The 17,815-nt window shown below is 47.7% G+C and overlaps 1 protein-coding gene across 4 annotated transcripts in view; it reads right to left on the reverse strand.

The window, feature by feature from the left end:
- Window positions 1–17,815, reverse strand: part of PBX1 (PBX homeobox 1) — a 242,926-nt gene that overhangs the window by 27,395 nt on the left and 197,716 nt on the right. For 2 of the 4 annotated variants that reach the window (XM_073356383.1, XM_073356385.1), the window contains exons 4-6: window positions 16,603–16,793; window positions 15,971–16,106; window positions 9,768–9,816 (exon numbers count right to left, since the gene is read on the reverse strand). In XM_073356383.1, coding sequence (XP_073212484.1) covers window positions 9,768–9,816; window positions 15,971–16,106; window positions 16,603–16,793 — 376 coding nt within the window. Of the gene's footprint in view, window positions 1–9,656; window positions 9,817–15,970; window positions 16,107–16,602; window positions 16,794–17,815 lie in introns of all 4 variants that reach the window. The other 2 variants (XM_073356382.1, XM_073356384.1) reach the window with 1 other exon arrangement.

The following is a 17,815-nucleotide window of genomic DNA, read 5'->3' on the forward strand; positions in this document are numbered from 1 at the left end:
CCGGGGTTATTATTTGAAAGGTAAAAGTATATGACAATAGTATTACTTTGCATTCGTATCGCATCTTTCCTCTGAGGATTGTCAAGCACCTTGCCAACCTCAGTGAATTTAGCCCCACAAGCGGTAGTAGAGAATTGTTATTTCCCCTTTAACAGCTGGCACGGAGAGGTGAAATGATGTTCTCAAGGGCACGCAGCAAGTGGCAGAGACGGGAGCAGACCCCAAGATTCCGCCGCTGCTCCCTGCACTAACCACAAGACAACACTCCCTCCCCAAGTAGCATGGGATTGTTCGATCTCCACCACGGCCACTATTTTATCCCTCCCCCCCCCGCCCCCAGCTGGTTTTAAACAAATAAATAAATACATACATACAACATACACCTCACTGATATTTGATTGAAAGTTAACAAACCAGACCGCAGAATGGAGAAAACTAAAACAAACAGCCGCAAACTCTAATTCTGAATAGCGGCAGTGTCTTGGCAATCATGAGGGGCGTGCGAGAGGCCATTTGGAAGATATCCACTGCTACTGGCACAGCATCTTCTTACCGTAGATGTGCCTACATAAATGTTAAATACGTCTTGCTGCTGATGGAGACGCAACCATAAATATGCGCATACCAATGCGCTCCATGTACGGATGCATTTGCATCAGAGCAGTAATTGCCGAGACAGCCCTTTCCGCTGTCGGTAGTGCTGTTTCAGCATTCTGCTGTCTATGTACAAGCCATGTGTGAAAATGATGAGGGCCCAGAGTCGTGGAGAAGCAGCTGAGAGGGGCTAATACACTGGTGTGGGAGGGGGGAAAAGAGGTGCCATCAGAATGAAGACTCCAGTGGCATCCATGAGCTTAGGAGGTACTAGCTGAATGCACCAATCAGAAGAGACTCCATCACAGATCTAATCTGTCACTCTAAGGGTCCCATGTTACGTGGCTCTAGCTTTTGAAGGGTCACCACAGCCTGACCTAGGATCCCCAAGAGCTGAAATGTAACAACGGACTTTAGCTTGTAAGTTCTTTGGGGCAGGGTTCTTTGCTTTGATACATGTTCATACAGAGCCTAGCACAAAGAGTCCCTGAGCCTTGCGTGGGATTCTTGGGTGCTATCATAATGCAAACCATAACAATAATTGACTGACAGGAAAAGCACCTGTAGCAGCTGCTGCTGTTTAGCATCTGTGCTTTAGCAGATGATAACCCAAGACCTTTGCACCACTCATCCCTTAGCTGGCTTCTCATCAGTAACTTCCCAGTTCCATTCTCTTTATTGGCTTCCCATCCATCCTCTCTTCTTCCATCACTTTCACTGCTTTATTGCCCCACAATGACTGAAGTGTGTGGTGGGGGATATGTCACCGTTCACACATCCTTGAAGAGCACCACCTCCAAGGAGGGTGATAAACTGTGATCTGAGGAGGTACCACTAGTTGTAATGGGAGGAAAATAAATATTAAATTTGGGATGAAGGTTGGACAGTGACAGGGCTTCAGCCACACAACAGCCTCCCACAGAAAGTGACAGAAGCTTAAACACTTGGTCCACTTAAAACCAATCAGTTCAAGGCACTGGGGAACATGCTGTAGAGGAAAACCTGTATCGGCCAAGGGGAGATTAACTTCATCATCATGGCAAATCCCAAAGGGACATAGCCTCCTTGTAGATCGTGTGCCACCCGGATCAATCATGCAGGATACCGGAATAGCCCCTTTGCAAGGTTTCATTTAGTTATTTTTGCCTTTTTGGCAGAGAAACTTTTGGCCATTTCAGGTACAAGGGCAATTGACCAGGTTGTTGCTGGTGGCAGGTTTCAGCATCAACTTGAATGCACTGATCCCAGAGGGGAGATTAACTAGACATGTCTAAACAGGTCTTTTCCACCTCTAATTCCGGTGATCTCCACATCCAGTTCCCAACTGCTCCCTAATACTCAAACATCTTCATGACTTGCTCACTGCCAATCCTTCTCCCTCATTTCCACTTGCTTCAACCTCCTTGCTGTCCCACCACTCTATTCCCAACTGCCCCTCGACACTCCTCAATCCCACCTTGAATCCTACATTTCATAGGAACATAAGAATGGCCATACTGGGTCAGACCAAAGGTCCATCCAGCCCAGTATCCTGTCTTCTGACAGTGGCCAATGCCAGTTACTTCAGAGGGAATCAACAGAACAGGTAATCAAGTGTTGCCCATTCCCAGATTCTGGCAAACAGATGGGTATCCCTGCCCATCCTGACTAATAGCCATTGATGGACCTATGCTCCATGAACTTATCTGGTTCTTTTTTTAACCATATTATAGTCTTGGCCTTCACAACATCCTCTGGCAAAGAGTTCCACAGGTTGACTGTGTGTTGTGTGAAGAAATACTTCCTTTCCTCTTACTAATCGCTCTCAGTGAAGTGCCTGGTGATGCTGCATTCAAAGGGCATTACAAAGAAGGGCATGTTATACAAATCATTGCTGTGCCCATTGTAGCGAAAATCAAGTCACAACTTTGTCTGCTGCGCCATACCATGAAACATTCTGGACCCCAATAACGTGATGGGCTTTTATCACACTGAACCCACCTAAGTCATCACTGCCAAGATGAAACCCAGGACCAGTAATTCTGCCTGCAGCCACACACGTGCGACTGCTGTTTAAAGTCAACGGGAGCTGCATGTCTCTGTTGATGAGCAGAATTTGGCACCAGACATGCAAAATACTTTTCTCAGCATTTCTACAACCATCTTAAATGATGGAAGAACCCGTCGCAGGCTGGTGATTTCAGTGGAACTCTGACACTTGACATCAGCTGAGGATCTTGCCCTGAACATCTCATTTTTTTGGCCTCATTGTTTTTTGGCTTCCTTTTTGCATGTCACACTTAACATGGACAGTGAAACTTACAATTATTTACCCAGCGCTGCAAGTGCAAAGGGCACCTGAACGTCCAGTGATACAGCTCCCAACCTGAAGAGCTTACGCTGGATTTCCACCTAATGTGACCAAATGCTACCACAAAAGGACAGAGGAAGGCAGAGGTAAGAGAAGACAAGAGGCTCAGCAGCTATCAGGTAAGGCAGAAGGCTTGTTGGCTTTTCGGGCTTGTTACAGACAAAGTGGGTGTTGGTTTCCCAGTGGTGCAGTCCCCTTAAAGAGCAACATAAAAAAGGATTGGGGGCTCTGCAGCTAGTTTTCCTCTGGACACCGCACTGACAAGGCGGGTGCAGGGTGTTGTTTGTCAGAGGTTCGTCAGCTCTAGCTGAGCTGCGCTGCTCAGCACTTCTGAGCCTAGAGACCTCAGACTGCGTGCCCTGGGAGGGGGCCGGGCGGCTCAGGGTGAGGCATAAGCGGATCTCAGGATTGGGGCTGGATAGATGTGATCCCTACCCTCGTCCATGTGTTGCTGAGTTCTTCGACTCAACGGAAGCACCAAACTCCAGCAACATGGGCACCCCCGAGGAAAGCAGCGGGAGTAACATTAAATCTCTTCCCATGCCCACTGCTCTACGACACCCGTCTTTGCTCCGCATTCCCTTCCAATTCCAAAGTCTGGTCCCTCCGCTCAGGGCTCTGCAAAGCTCCATGCCTTCAGCCCATCTCTAGCGGCTCGTTTCTCTCCTGCTTGGGCCCTGACAATTCCATTGCCTCCATGTCTCCTTTGTTCACTCAAAGGGCCCTAGTCCTGGAATATCCAGCCAGCACACAGCCTCCCTCTTCATCAAATCCCTCCTCAGCACCCCCATTTCCTGTAATCCCTGAAACCTGCCCTGTGAACTGAAAATGTATCAAAAACCCAAACTGTGCCCCTTCGATTCACTGTGTGTGCCCCTCCTCCCAGAACCCCCTCCCTCTTTGTCATTGGCCATTTAAATTGGGGGCAGGGACCCTGCGGGATCTCTATGTACAGCACCATGCACGCCCATACCACTGTTCAATAAATGACACCATTAGACAGGCAACATACTGGGCTCTACCCACATTCGTCTCCCAGTCATTTCTCCCCTTGCACCTTCAGTCTGTCGTGCTCCGGACTGATATCCACTCATCACTCACTCTTCTACCATCTGTCTACCTGCTACAACAATCACCATCAGCTGCTGCTGCCTCGGGGCTCTGCACAATACAGACCTGTCACAGCCAAGCTGGCTGCTGCGGTTGCAGGCACAGGGCTGGGTGTCCAGGAGCCGTAAAGGAAGGTGCTTTTGCAGCAGGTAGGTAAACATTGCCTCTTCCTCACCCAGCACGGCCGCCCTCCCAGACCCGAATCACGCTGGCTGCAGCTCATGTTGCAAGCTGCCTGGATTGGATAGGCAGACAGGATGCAGCTACACTAGCCCATTTGGAGCATCCAAAAGGGGTCATTGGGGTCTGTTGTGCTTTTTATGGTTCTTGGCATCAAACTCCAACCCTCTAAGGACTAGGCAGGACTCTATATGCCTCTTATCAGCCAAAGGCACCACTCCCTAGTCTGTGATGCTCCCAGGCCAGGGAATACCAGCCTGGGCCAAACTGCCAGAATCCCATGTGGGACCTTTCTTCTTCTGCCCTCCTTCCCCACCTTTTATTCTGTGAGCTCCAGCCATTTGGCCTCCTCTATTCCACTAACCCCTCCTGGCTCCGGCATGGACTTTCACCAAAGGCAGCCCTTCTCCATGGGATTGACAGGAGGTGTCTGCTCCCCCAGGATGGATTGCCTTTGCTTCCCCTCCCTTTTCTTACACTCTGACTTTGTTCTCTCTGCTTCCCTGCTCTCTTCTCCCCCCTGCACTAATTCTACCTCTCCTTGCCCACAGCTCCCCTGCCAGGATCTGCTTACCTACCCGTGTCTCAGCTCCGGAGGCATTCTCTTTGACACCTCATCAGCACCCCTGCGGGGCAACCTCTCCTTGCAACTTACCCTGTCTCCTGATACTGGGGAAAGGGGAGCCAGTTCAGTGAGGGTGGTGGAGGTAGGGGAAAGTGGGGTATGGGGGAGCCCTTCAGAGATGGCATTTCTATGCTGATCTCTTCCCAAAACAGGAGACCACGGGTGACATACTGGTAGCCACTTGTGTCCATGCGTGCTTGTGAATCTACACAATACAAGACGGGGATTGTTGCATATACACAATGCAGTTGGTTGTCATGCCATCCCATCAGCCACTCCCAGTTCTGCTCAGCACTATAATTAATCATCTAACACTAACGCTGCAATAGCATTTGGCCGCCCAACTCGGCATCCCGGCCTCATTGTGCTAGGTACTGTATAATCGTGATCCCCTCCTCTGCTCGCTGACAGAACCTAGAAGACAGTGACATGTGAAGGGTGGTGGGGAGCGGGGATACAATGTGGATAGATATTTGCCATTTTGTTTTTGTTATCAGACCGATCAGGGCCAGCGATGCCCAGAGACCTCTTAGCCTAGCCTCCATTACCTGGCTGATTTCTGAGAGGCAGAGGTGAGTGTGCAAGAAGCCCGTCATGTTAAAACACATGTGCTAATGGGGAGGTGAGCTGCAAATACAGTAAAGCAGGGCTTCCCTGCCAGAAACTAAACAGGGGGGACTGGTGGGCTCATGGAGTGCATGACACAGCCTTTGACATCTAGCCACCAGTCCGGACCCAACCCAGATTGGTAGCAGCTCTTCAGTGTGAAATGAATTGGGTTGGTCTTGCTGCAGTTCCTAGTAGGCAGGCATCCCACATCAGGAAAACCACCCTTGTGCTTGGTCCTAATTAGCCATGGGACTGAACTCGCTTCCCACCTCCAAGTGCAGATTTCTGCAGCTCAGGGTAGAGATGGTTTCCTGGAGTGGTGTCTGGGGGAAGCTTGCGCAGCTGTAGCTGTTCTGCACTCATGGAGGATGACAGTGCACAGAGCAGCTAGACTGGCATCTCCCCCCAGCACATGCTCCCCGTCCAAACATCACACGCTGACGGAAAGAAAGCTCGGACGTTCCAGAAGGGAAAGAGGAAGCCAGATCCTAAGAGTGCTACCGTGGTGAAACTGACAAAGCCGTCAGTCACGAGGAAGAGATGAGAGAGGCCTCTTGGGGAGCAGAGAGAGGATCTGGCATGGCAGGAGGATGCTCTTAGCTGGAGAGACAGGGCGATGCTTGTGGGAGGGGAGAGGCTCTGAAACATGGGGCCTAGAGAAATGAGAGGATGGTATTTATCTCAGCAGTGACTCTCAGTCAAGTCACCGGGGTTCTGCTCTCCAATTACACGCCAGAGATACCGCTCAGCAATCAAAGGCCCATAGTGTCTGACGCACAAGGGCCTCTGCTGGCAATGGGGCAATCACTGGGGCCCAGGAATCACAGCCAGGCATAGCGCTGCCTCTTGCTGCCTGCCAGTACCCGTGGATCCTGTCAAAGGCCAGGTGTCCCAGAGGGGCTGGGGGCGACTTCTGAGACCATTAGCAACAGTCTTCTCAGGAGGAGCTAACAGCGAGAGAGACCAGCGCACATTGACAAACCTGGGTGATGTTTGAGAAAGGGGTCAGGACTGGGGCATTTTCCCCCATTGAAAAGGGAAGAAGCAGCGAGGGTCTTTGGCCATAGGACAAAGTAAGCCCAACGATCAGTGTGTTGCTAACCCCACTATCACTCCTCATAAGCTGCTGTGAAAAGGCACTGGAAGACAGTGATGTATTTTTATCTGTGAGAGCACCCTCCCCTCAACAGTAGGTGAACTATGCCCCATGGGGTGCGTTACGGCAAGCCTGGGTGTATACAATAGATGCAGATAGAAAACTAACATTACTTTGCATTTCTCCAGCGCCTTCCATCTGTGGAGCTCGCAGCACTTTATCACTGCTTACCAACCAAGCCTCTCAATCCCCATAGGAAGCATCATTAATCCCATCTTGCAGATGGGGAAACTGAGGCTCATGGAGGGGAGGAGACTTTTCCCAGGTCACTGAGACCTTGCTAAAAGCAGAAGGAACATTTTCATGGCACGGCACTGAGATCACTCGTGTCCCTCCAACGTTAGCACTTCCTCCGGGGCTAGCACCAGCGTGCAGCAATGTTGGTAGAAGAAGGGTACATGATTTTGGGATGTAGACACACATCTTGAGAGAGTCAGAAACAAGACCCAGGAGTCCAAGTCCTATGCTTTAACCACAGGACTTGAAAGTGCAGGATCATGATGGTTTACTGCAGGGTCCAGACAATTTACACCCGTTACACAGCCATGCTCCTGCCTGTGGGAAATGTCACAGGAAGAAAGCGGCACTGCACCATTATTCAACTGGGACAGCCACTGGAGGTGGGCTGTTATGCTGGATATGGGCCAGATCTAAAGCCCGCTGAAGTCGATTGAAGACTTTCCCTTGGCTTCCAGGGGCTTTGGATCAGGCTCAAATTGAGCAAATAGGAGAAAAATGAAAATCACACACCCTGGCTACAAGTTTGTGTGGATTCTGGACTCTGATATTCACAGCCTCCAATTTGAAAAAGATTATTATTAAATATAATACACACACACACACACACACACAGCTGAATTTACTCCATGCCTTTAAAAAGGAGAGTTGCCAGTATCAGGAGGCCCAGTCTGCTCAGCTGTTTTTACTTAAGATCCATTTGCAAAGTGATTAAAAGAATGTAGAAGTTTGCAAATTTTTATAAGTATCTGAAAGAAAAAAGGTGTGGAAGCCATCTAGTACTTCCCTACAACAACAAACCAGGGAGTGCAGCCTGACCCTTTTGAGCAACCCTACACAAACCTGCATGCACGATGGGGAGAGGGCACAGAAGCACAGGAATTGCTGGTCAGACCTGTGGTCCACCTAGTCCAGTGCCCTACCTCTGACAGTGGCTAGTACCGGAGGCTACAGAGGAAGATGTGAGAAACAATGCAGTGGGGCAGTTATGGGATAACCTGATCGCCAGGGAAACCTAACCCCCAATAGTTAGAAGCTGTTTTGTGCTCTGAACCATAAATGGTTTATATCCTAAACAAAACCGTAGTTCACATAGAACCATTTAGAACCCTCCACATGGGTCAGCAGCAGGATTTGGGTGCAGATCTTTAGATCCACAACATGGGACGCGAACTAAAGGAGTAACTGATAAAAATCCAGCAAGGGGATAGATTGGAGTTTCAAGCCCCAGAGGGATTGTTTGGAGAAAGAGTGAGTAGTTTTTTTGGTTTTTTTTTTGGAATCATGATTCCCTCACTATTCAACGTGATGTTATTTTATTTGATTGAACCCTTGTCCTGTTTACCCTATCATAGAATATCAGGGTTGGAAAGGACCTCAGGGGGTCATCTAGTCCAACCCCCTGCTCAAAGCAGGACCAATCCCCAATTTTTGCTCCAGATCCCTAAATGGCCCCCTCAAAGATTGAACTCACAACCCTAGGTTTAACAGGCCAATGCTCAAACCACTGAGCTATCCCTCCCCCCTATATATCCTCCTCCCATTTCTACCTTCATGTTCAATGTCTGTCTAATTCAGACTGGGCATTCTTGGGGTCAAGACCATGTTTCTTTAGGTCGCCTGAAAATGCCATACCAAGTACTGGCATGATGTCAGGTTTCCTAATAATAGGAAATAGTTTCACTGATACCAAAATACCTATTGCCTGTTTAACATCTCTGCTGGCCCTGCATTCAGAAGCATACCTGAGATCAGCCCACTTCATGCACTGGAGAAAGGGGTACCATAATCACAGACCAAGTTGAATGATACAGAACCAAATGTATTCACATTTCCCTCCTTTAAGCAACATAAGCATATATAGATATATAATTTATAGAGAGAGAGAATTTAAATCACATGGCAGCCATCAAGTTAACCTCTGTTTCTTTTAATTAGGTCTCAAATCTCCCATTGTTTTGAACAATCTATACAAAGAACCTAAAAATGTCCCTTTTGGAGTAATGGTGATTCTATCTGGTGGCACTGTGCACACATTGCCACTAGAATTAAACAGGAGGCACGTCATAGTTCTTTAGCAAAAGAGTTGAAATCTGGGTAAGAGGAACTGATCAAACACACATTTGTCCCTTAAAGCAAATGAAATGAAACCCACAATAAACAGGTAAGGAAGGGGAGAGGTGGGGGATGGACAAACCAACCCACTGGATTTCCTTGAAGATAGAAGATCTCACCCAATACTGATATTAACGAAAAATAAAATTCACACAGAACACATACTTGCGGGTGATCCAGACATTATGGTGTGAGCAGCCAAAAAATTGAAGTATAAAAGTCCACACAAAACAGACTGAAAATAGCATGATCTGGAACATCCTGTAAGTGTTGGGTCTTTTTTTTTCTTTCTTTTTTTTTAAATCAGGGTCACTCATGCTTTCAGCCCCTGGTGAAGTAAATCAATTGTGCATGGACAAGTTTTTTCTCCTGAGGAGCAAGCAACTCAAGCAAATTTTTAATCCATGCAAAACCCCCAACACGTTACCGTCGGTTACACAGCATGATCACATCGCTTTTACAAACGAAAAAACAGAACGGAAAAAAAAATGAAAAAAATTAAATCCATATTTTTTTCGTTGTTGTTGTTGTTGTTGTAGTAAAAATTACATAAAAACCAACCAACCGAAAAAAGAAAACGGAAAAAAGAAAAGAAAAGAAAACACAGATATTAAAGGAAAAAACAAACCAAAAAAAACCCAAAAACGAACAATAACAACCCAAAAAAAAAAAAAACTAACCAGCTGAATTGGGAGTTGAGGGTGAGTTAGCTTGGCTTCCATGGGCTGACACATTTGTAGCAGTGACAGCCGTTTTGGCAGCATAAATATTGGCTTCCTCTTGAAATTTACCTATGTTCTTCTTGTACCGGATTCGCTTATTTCCAAACCAGTTTGATACCTAGAGCGAGTTCAAGAAAAGACAAAAAAGTTAACGTTTCACCTTTGACATATGTTGGTGGGGACACGGGGGAGGGTTAGGAATGGGGAATAAAGCAAGTTAAAGCATTGCAGTTTTTTCTAAAAGCTTTGCAAGGAAAAGATTCCACCTGCTGACTCCATCCCAACCCCAGTGACCCCCAGAGCAGTATAAAGTCAATAAAACCAATGCAAAGGCGAGCACATGCCTATTCTTTCAACTTCAATTAAGGGCAAACTGTCAAGATAACAATATTGCCAGTGCCTAGCATTCCACAATCATGGGACAGGTTCCAAAAATCAAGAGACAGGCTTAAAAATCATGAGATTTAAAATAAATCGGGGTGGAGTTCTTAATTTCCCTTCTGGGATTTGAGCCTCTAGGGTGCACGCAGGTCATGTTTTAAAGCTTTTCTCTGCCATTATGGAGGGCTGTAAGCTTACTTACAAAAGCTGAGAGTCTCCCGTAATCACAGGACTCCAGGAGCTGTCTTTTAATGGGAGTCTAGCTCCCGCTTGTGACTTTGAAAACTCCCCCGAGACCATTATTAAATGTGTTAGGATTTTAAAAATCTAATTTGCTTTTCATCATTTATCCTGCTGGTTTCCACTCAAGCTTGAGCCAGCCAGGTCAGTTTCACTTCCTGGTTCTGAACGCTGCTGGGTTCGGGGTCCCTGCACTGAAGAGAAAGATTTTCATTTTTTAAATAAACCGTTTCAGCTGAACGATCTAGGTACCCAGGAAACTCTTCTGTTCTGATTTGATTGTGTCAACTCCAGTCCCATGGCTCCTCTAAACAAAATGAAACCGTGTGCCTAAAACTAAGCAGTGTCCCTTTAATGAGAATGCCAGTCCCATGCACTAGGGAAGCTGTGATTCCCCCCCAGACACATACTCAAACATACCCTAGTTTAATGCTCTCTCCATCACAGTAGCGTGTGCTGCTCTTTGGAGCACGTCCCAAAAGAATTTACAGGTACAGCTGCTGCACTGGTTACTCTGGTCTGGTCTACACACACAGTTTTACCAATATAACTCAAGGTTTAACATCTTAGCTAAATCAGGGCGAAACCTATGTAGACACTTAATCCAATTTAAACCTGATTTATACCAATTGAGCTTGCATCAGTTAATATACTGGTGCAACTTCTGTGCGCAGACCAGCCTTCCAATGGAAGGAGACAGAAAATGGAGATTGTTAGGGGCTTTGCTGTCTGCTTCTTTTGGTTCGGATTTCAATTGGTGCCCCATTTCACTGCCAGGTGGTTGCAATTCCAAGCTGTCAACTCAGATTGTGCATCCCCAACCTAGATGCAGAGGTGGGAAAGTTTGCAAGGGCAGCCATCAATGAAGGTGTTTCAGCAGAACTTTGCAGAGTCTGCTGTGTGCATGGCGCCTTGACTATCTACAGAATTTCAGAACGAGACAGATTGAACTATGATTTATAAATAAAGACTGAACTTCTTCAGAAGTAATTCAGGAAATGGACCAGATCAGTGGCTGGAGTTAATTGGTGGAGCTCCACTGATGTCGACATAAGTTGAGGATCTGGCCATATGCAATGAATCAGTCTAAGAGAGCACCATGGAGAGATATTAACAGCTAGGCTCTAATTGATTAATGGCAATTAGTATCCACTGAGGATTTTAAAGAACATAGCTTTGAGTCAATTGCATAAAGATTTGTGGTGGGCAACCCCCAAAAGGTCTGGATAAGCACCCGAAAGTTTAGAGTCTGGGTGTTCATCTGAAATACAAAAAAATCTTGAGTTGGCAAAATCAGGCTGCGTTTCTCACAAAAACAAGCTTTCTGAAAGTTTCTGATAATTTCTGGTGTGCCTCAAACCTGGCACATGCAGTCCCATTTGGAACCAGGTGACATTATTAACAATAATCTCTCGCCTCCCTCACACTGTGGGTTGCACCCATCAATCTCAAACAACTTTATAAAAGCAGGCAAGTATCATTCTCATTGGACAAACGAGGAAACTGCAGCAGAGGAAGGTGTCATACCACAAGTCAGTGGTAATGCTGGGAACAGTACCCAGATCTCTTGACTTCCATTCTGGTGCCATCTATGTAACCAGCACTAAGGGTAACCACAGGTATGGAACTGAAACTGGCACAGAACTTTTAAAATATTGGAAAGATTTGGGCTTGAGTTTTGGAAGCAGGTTTTGGGTGTCTTCAGGTTTTATCTGGAGTTGTCCCTCTGTTTCTAGAGAAAGACCAGTCATGGCAAAAATCAATAGGTTCCCAAAGGACTGTTCAAAAAAAGGGCTGGAGTGAAACCGGACTGTGTTTCTTGAAGGCTGAAAGTCCATTGAAATGGTGTCTTTGTCATTGGATTTACCACCGGTTGCACTACCAAAAGAGGATGGGGACCTAATCGGACATGTCCCCGTCACCTTGTTATATCAATGGCATTCCCTATTTCCAGATCTTTAATGGATCATTATGGAGGTTGCAGGGTGCAATCCTTGATGTGTATATTGAGACTTATCCACATAGTTAAAAGATTCAGGAAAGGCCCATGCTACACCTGCCAGTCACCAGAAGTGAACCACTACTGGTGGCACTTTAGAAACCTCTAACAGATGGGTGGGTTGGAAGGGCAAAGTCCTGAAGACCACGTGCTCTGCTCAGATAAGCTCTACCAAACCTAGACGCTCGTCTGAGAAACTTGGGTCTACAACCTTGAGCCGTAACTCTCTGGAAAGCAGGCTCTTTCTTCTAGAGTACTGGACTTCCTTTTCCTTCCAGTGGCATGCCGTGGAGCTGGGACTCTCGGCATTTTGATGCTTCCATTTCCAGATGGAGCCCAAGAGTGCAGAGGCCGGGGCAGGAATGAATAATGGAGCTTGGGATGGGGGGGAGTTGGCTGAATTTGTTTTCATCTCAGGAGAGGTTCACGGTGGAAGGTCTGAGGATGGTGATAGGAGGCTTCTGATTTAATCAACGCTGGGTGTCTTGTCCATATCAAGTTCCAACAGCAGGGTCAACAGACACAGAGCTGCTAGGGTCAGCTGTAATCTCCCCTTTTATGGGAGCTTGTTTCTGGAAGCTCAGTGATCGTGGCCAGTTTTCAATGACCCTTCTCTCAATATGCCCCCAAAATAATCCCTTTCCCTCTGGCCTGGAGCACTCTCTCTGCCATGTCATATTTGTTGGTGTTGGTGGAGCGCCCCTAGGCTTCCCGGAAACAGAAGTGTTTCAATATGCCAGACTAGACAGACATAGACAGGCCCCCAAGTGCCTTCTCCTGCACTTCCTCTCAGCAATCTCTTGGGACCTACCTGCTCTCATGAAAAAGGAATAGTTATGTTTAACTTTGGGGTGAACGGGGGTGCAGGTAGGCCACTGTTCAGGAAGTGCTAAGCACCACCCTCTGAAAATCAAGTGCCCTGTGGACCTTCCAGTTGGAAACCCAAAATCACTCATCACTACTGAACATCTTGGCTTCACTTTTTGAAACCATGCCGTCTTATGCAGGATTTCCCCAGACAAGTCCATCTACGTTGGCACCCTGCCTTCTGAATACACCAGTTCAAGCTATTGATCCATCTAGTCAGGAACCCTATTTTATGCTAATCAGATCAGACCTGTGGCCCGTTGAATCGGATATCCTGCCTCTATGCATAAACCCATTACTGGAAAAGTCCAATATTCCATTTACTCTGGCATGTCACTTCCTAGAACAGTTAGCCAGTCTTCTGTAGGCTAGTCCTGTCCCTTAGGTTGCTAGCCTGAATTAGGATTCGGGGGATACAGCTGAGACTTTTCTCCCTTTCTAAACGCTGGATATTTTGTCACTGGTATCCAGTTAGTGTTTTGCACTCATTGAATAATTGCTGCTTGTTTCACTGCATGGAAAACAGATAAATAATCCCTCCTGAAAGGGATTATCTACGATGCCTTCCATCTGCAGGGATCCCAAAGTGCTTGACAAACTTCGCACAGAAATCCCCTGGCACACCATTGCAATGAGGCCACCTCCGGAGGGGACGGCAGCAGCTATTTAACAATGCACAGTAACACTGCACTGGAAGGGAAAAACTTATCAGCTGTGACTGAGGGGTGAATTTCGGGAGGCAGAATAGAACTACTGAGATCATAAATTGGCCATGAGATTGAAGTTAACAGCCCATCTCTTGCAAAAAGGGTCATACAACCTCCAATTGTCAGGAACGCTTCCACTTCTGAGTCAGAGGGAAGAGAGCCAATGATTGGTTCACTGACACCCTTTTCAGCAGGATCTAGGCTTTCCTTTGAGGCCTGACATTGAAGTAACAGAAATGGGATGTCTTCCTAAAAAAGCTCACTCAGAAGATAAGGGCTTGATGCAGAAATCACTGGATGAGGTTCAGCCCGTGCCATGCAGGAGGTCAGACTAGATGATCACAATGGTCCTTTCTGGTCTTACAATCTATGAACTTAGGAACTAAGGTAATTGTGTTTGCTTTGCGAGAGCTGAGAGGAGCATAGACCAAGGCAGCATGAACTAAGGCAGTTACAGCGCATGGAGATTGTCTCTCTTCACATAGTTTTCAAAGGGGTATTCCATTGACCTGGTGCGGATAAGCACTCAATTTATCTGTAACGCTTTGGCCTCAAAAACCATGCGAGAATGGAAATCCTTAGGAGAGCAGCAATGTTTCCTTATTTCAGTTTGTTCAGAAAGATCACAAGAACAGTTTTTCTCCTGGAAATTGGCTCTTTCTGCTCCAGGCACTAGGGAGTGCAGAGATGGCATGCGAACTACAAACAAGTTAATGGAACTATGTTGGATCCCATAAAAACATCCAGGGTCAATTCAAAGTTTGGGATAAAACACCAGGACATTGCTTGGTTTCTTTGAACCAGTGCGCCCCATTTTCCATGTGTAACTTTGGGATGGACTGATGGTCATTTGGGTCTTCTAATGTCGATGACGTGGTTGTTGATTGGAGGTCACTACATGAGCATTTAAGGAGCAATTAGCAAGATTCCCTCATGATTACAGATTACTACAGTCTCCAATTTGATGTTCCTTCCAGAGAAACTGAACAGCCACACTCGGTTGAGATCTGGCCCCAGTTACTGTTGTCATCTTCATGTGAATGCGTGACCCAAATGACACCACAAACCTGTCTGCGAACATGAGGGAGCACAAGATGGCTGACTCCCGGAAAGCAGGTGGATTGGCTGTGGGCAAGGCTATAGGAGGGCATGCTGACTGGTTCCAGACTTCAGCCTCTGGCAGCCAAATGCACTAGGAGAAACAGGGGAGGATGGAGTGAAGGAAGGGGCAGAGCATAATTGACACCCAAGAACGTGGCGGTTGCAAATTAGATTCTCAGCTGCTCTGCTCAAGCCTTGCATCAGTATGCCGGTCAATGCTATAGACCCCAGAGGCACAGAGGCTATTCACCTGCCCCTTTAATTACATGGGCACACCTTGGGGTGTAGCTAGTGAATATCCTGTTTCCACACAGAAATTGCACATCAGCAGATGAGAGAGGCATTGCATTCAGCAAATACAAGAATAATTACCCTCCATACCTTTAGATGGAAAGAAACAACTCTGCAAATCTACCTCCCACCCCCAGCCATGAGACCCTCACACCAGAAACCCTACTCTAGCCACAGTCTCCTTCCTGGGCCTTGCTCACACAGCTCCAGCAAGCAAACCCCTGCCAAGCCCCACATGTGTGTGTTGGTTTTTCTGTAGCTTGTGAGGCCCCGCACTTGCCAAATGTAGCACTTGCCCCAGAAATCTCTTGGTCGCCTTGCTCAGCTTCCACTTTGCCACCCCCAGCCCCCCACAGCATGCCCCCCTCAACCTCTACTGCCTAAATTCCACTTTGGCTCTACTCTGCAATGTCCCAGCCAACCCCTGCCCGGTCCATCTCCATCCCTTCCAGGTGATTGCCCTAATACTTCCCCTCCCAATACACCTCTCTTCCTCAACGGGCCTTTCCCCCCATTGTTCCATGCAGCCTCCAGTTATTCTCTTGCTACCAATCTAGCACTCACCCCACAATTCACCCACCACCGCTGTGGAAATCACTAAAGAGAAGCTTGCCTGGTTATTTGTGCCCTGCTGGAGAAACACAAGGCCGTTATTTTGGTGCTACTCCCTTCACCTGTCACCTTACCTGTGAGACTGTGATGCCGCACTTCTTGGCTAGCTCTTCTTTGGCTTCCTCACTAGGGTAAGGGTTGCTGAGATGGGAATAGAAATACTCATTCAGGATTTCCGTAGCCTGCTTGTTGAAGTTTCGTCTCTTCCGCCTTGGCAAGGAGAAAATGGAACAGAATCAGGGCCAAGTCTCCAGAAAGAGGGAAAGTGCTCTGGGGATGGGAATAATATTTTGCAGTTCCATGGCACCTCTTGCCTCTCCATTGCAAAGTACTTTGCAAACCTCCTCCGCTCAAGCTTTGCAACACCTTGCGAGGGATGCTCTGGACCCACCTGGCCTCTGACCTGCCTCCCCCAAGCCAGTGCCCTGGTTAGGAGGTTGGCCCTCAGGTAGGCTGGCGAAGGAGATCGCATGACAGGGTAGTCAGGGTGGGCTGGGGATTTGATCCACTTGTGTCTGAAACCACATTAACCCCGTCTGTTCTGGTCCCTTGCCTTCATACTGGATCAGACCATTGGTTGTTCCACCTCTGCCAGACCAGAGCAGATTTTTACAGTGTCTGCTCTGCCTAAAGGCCAACATGAGAGATGAGACCCCCCTACCCCTGTCAAAGCATTTTCTCTCAGGCGGGAGATGGGCAAACTTACCGCGCATCTAGAAATCGGGAGCGCAGGATCATGACGGCTTCGCACGTGCTCTGCTTGAGCTGCATCTGGATGGAGCTGAATTTGCGGTGGATGATGCTGACCATCCGCTCAATCTCCTTTGGTGAGATGGGCCGGGTCCTGCTCTGCTCGCGCAGGAGGTTCATCACGTGGGTGGTGAATTCGTTGCACGCCTGGGACGGCAAGAAAAACAAAAGAAACCCCGGGATCGGAGGGTCATTCGGCCATGTTCAAGACTATATGGTGCCAGCAGAGCTAGGTAAGGACACCAGCCCAGGGCCCTAACGGAGATCCAACCACCCAACTGCGACCTGACACCGCACCCGTTTCTATAGTGTTGGACCACTTCCCCTTTCCACAGTGGGAATCAAGCTGCCTGCAAGGTGAAACTTCAGCCCTGAGGCAGTAGTGAGGGTTTCTAAAGGAAAGAGCCTTAAAATGAGCCAGGGAGGAGACGAAACTGGGCCCAATCCTTCAGAGTATCCCTGGTGGCCAGACAGAGAGGACCTGTTGGGCCATTTAGAGTTTGATTCACAGCCCATTGAAAACTTGAGGGAAAGACTCTCACGGAATTCAATGGGCTTTGGATCAGGCCCCTTGTCCACTTGCTGGCTTGTGCGGGATTATTTCCCCCCCCCCCGGCCTTTTTTTAGTGTTTTGTCCAGTCTAGGATTTTAAAATGACCCAAGTAGCGGAGCTTCCACATTAAGAGGACTATAACACAGCCTCTCACCTCTACACCATCTCCCTTCTGCTTAACCTCCATTGTCCTCTGCTCGCTTCCATCCCCGGAACCCTGGGTCCTCCTTGGATCACTCTAACCAAGCCCTCCCCTTCCCGAGTGCTCCCATCCTTCTACCAGTGGCAGACAGTTGCAGTAGGGCCTTCCCTTCATCATGGCTGCACATGGTCAGCTTTTAACCCTTCTTCAGTTTGGGAACCCTCCTGCCCCTGCATCTATATGGCTGCCCCTCCTTCAGCTCCCTCCTGTTCCTCTGTATCTCTCTGGTGACGGGCTGCCTGCCAGGGAAACGGATTAAGTAAGAAACAGGACAAAAACATCCAGAGATAACCTGCACAGCCAGCGTCTGAGACAGCGATGGGGAGTCACTGCATTGAATCCAGAATGGAATGGGTGTTTGGGCAGAGGCCTCGGGAGCTTTAAGAGGGATCAGAAAGGAAGGATAGTCCAGTG

Source organism: Lepidochelys kempii, chromosome 8 (genome assembly GCF_965140265.1).
Source record: "Lepidochelys kempii isolate rLepKem1 chromosome 8, rLepKem1.hap2, whole genome shotgun sequence".
Lineage (NCBI taxonomy): Eukaryota > Metazoa > Chordata > Testudines > Cheloniidae > Lepidochelys > Lepidochelys kempii.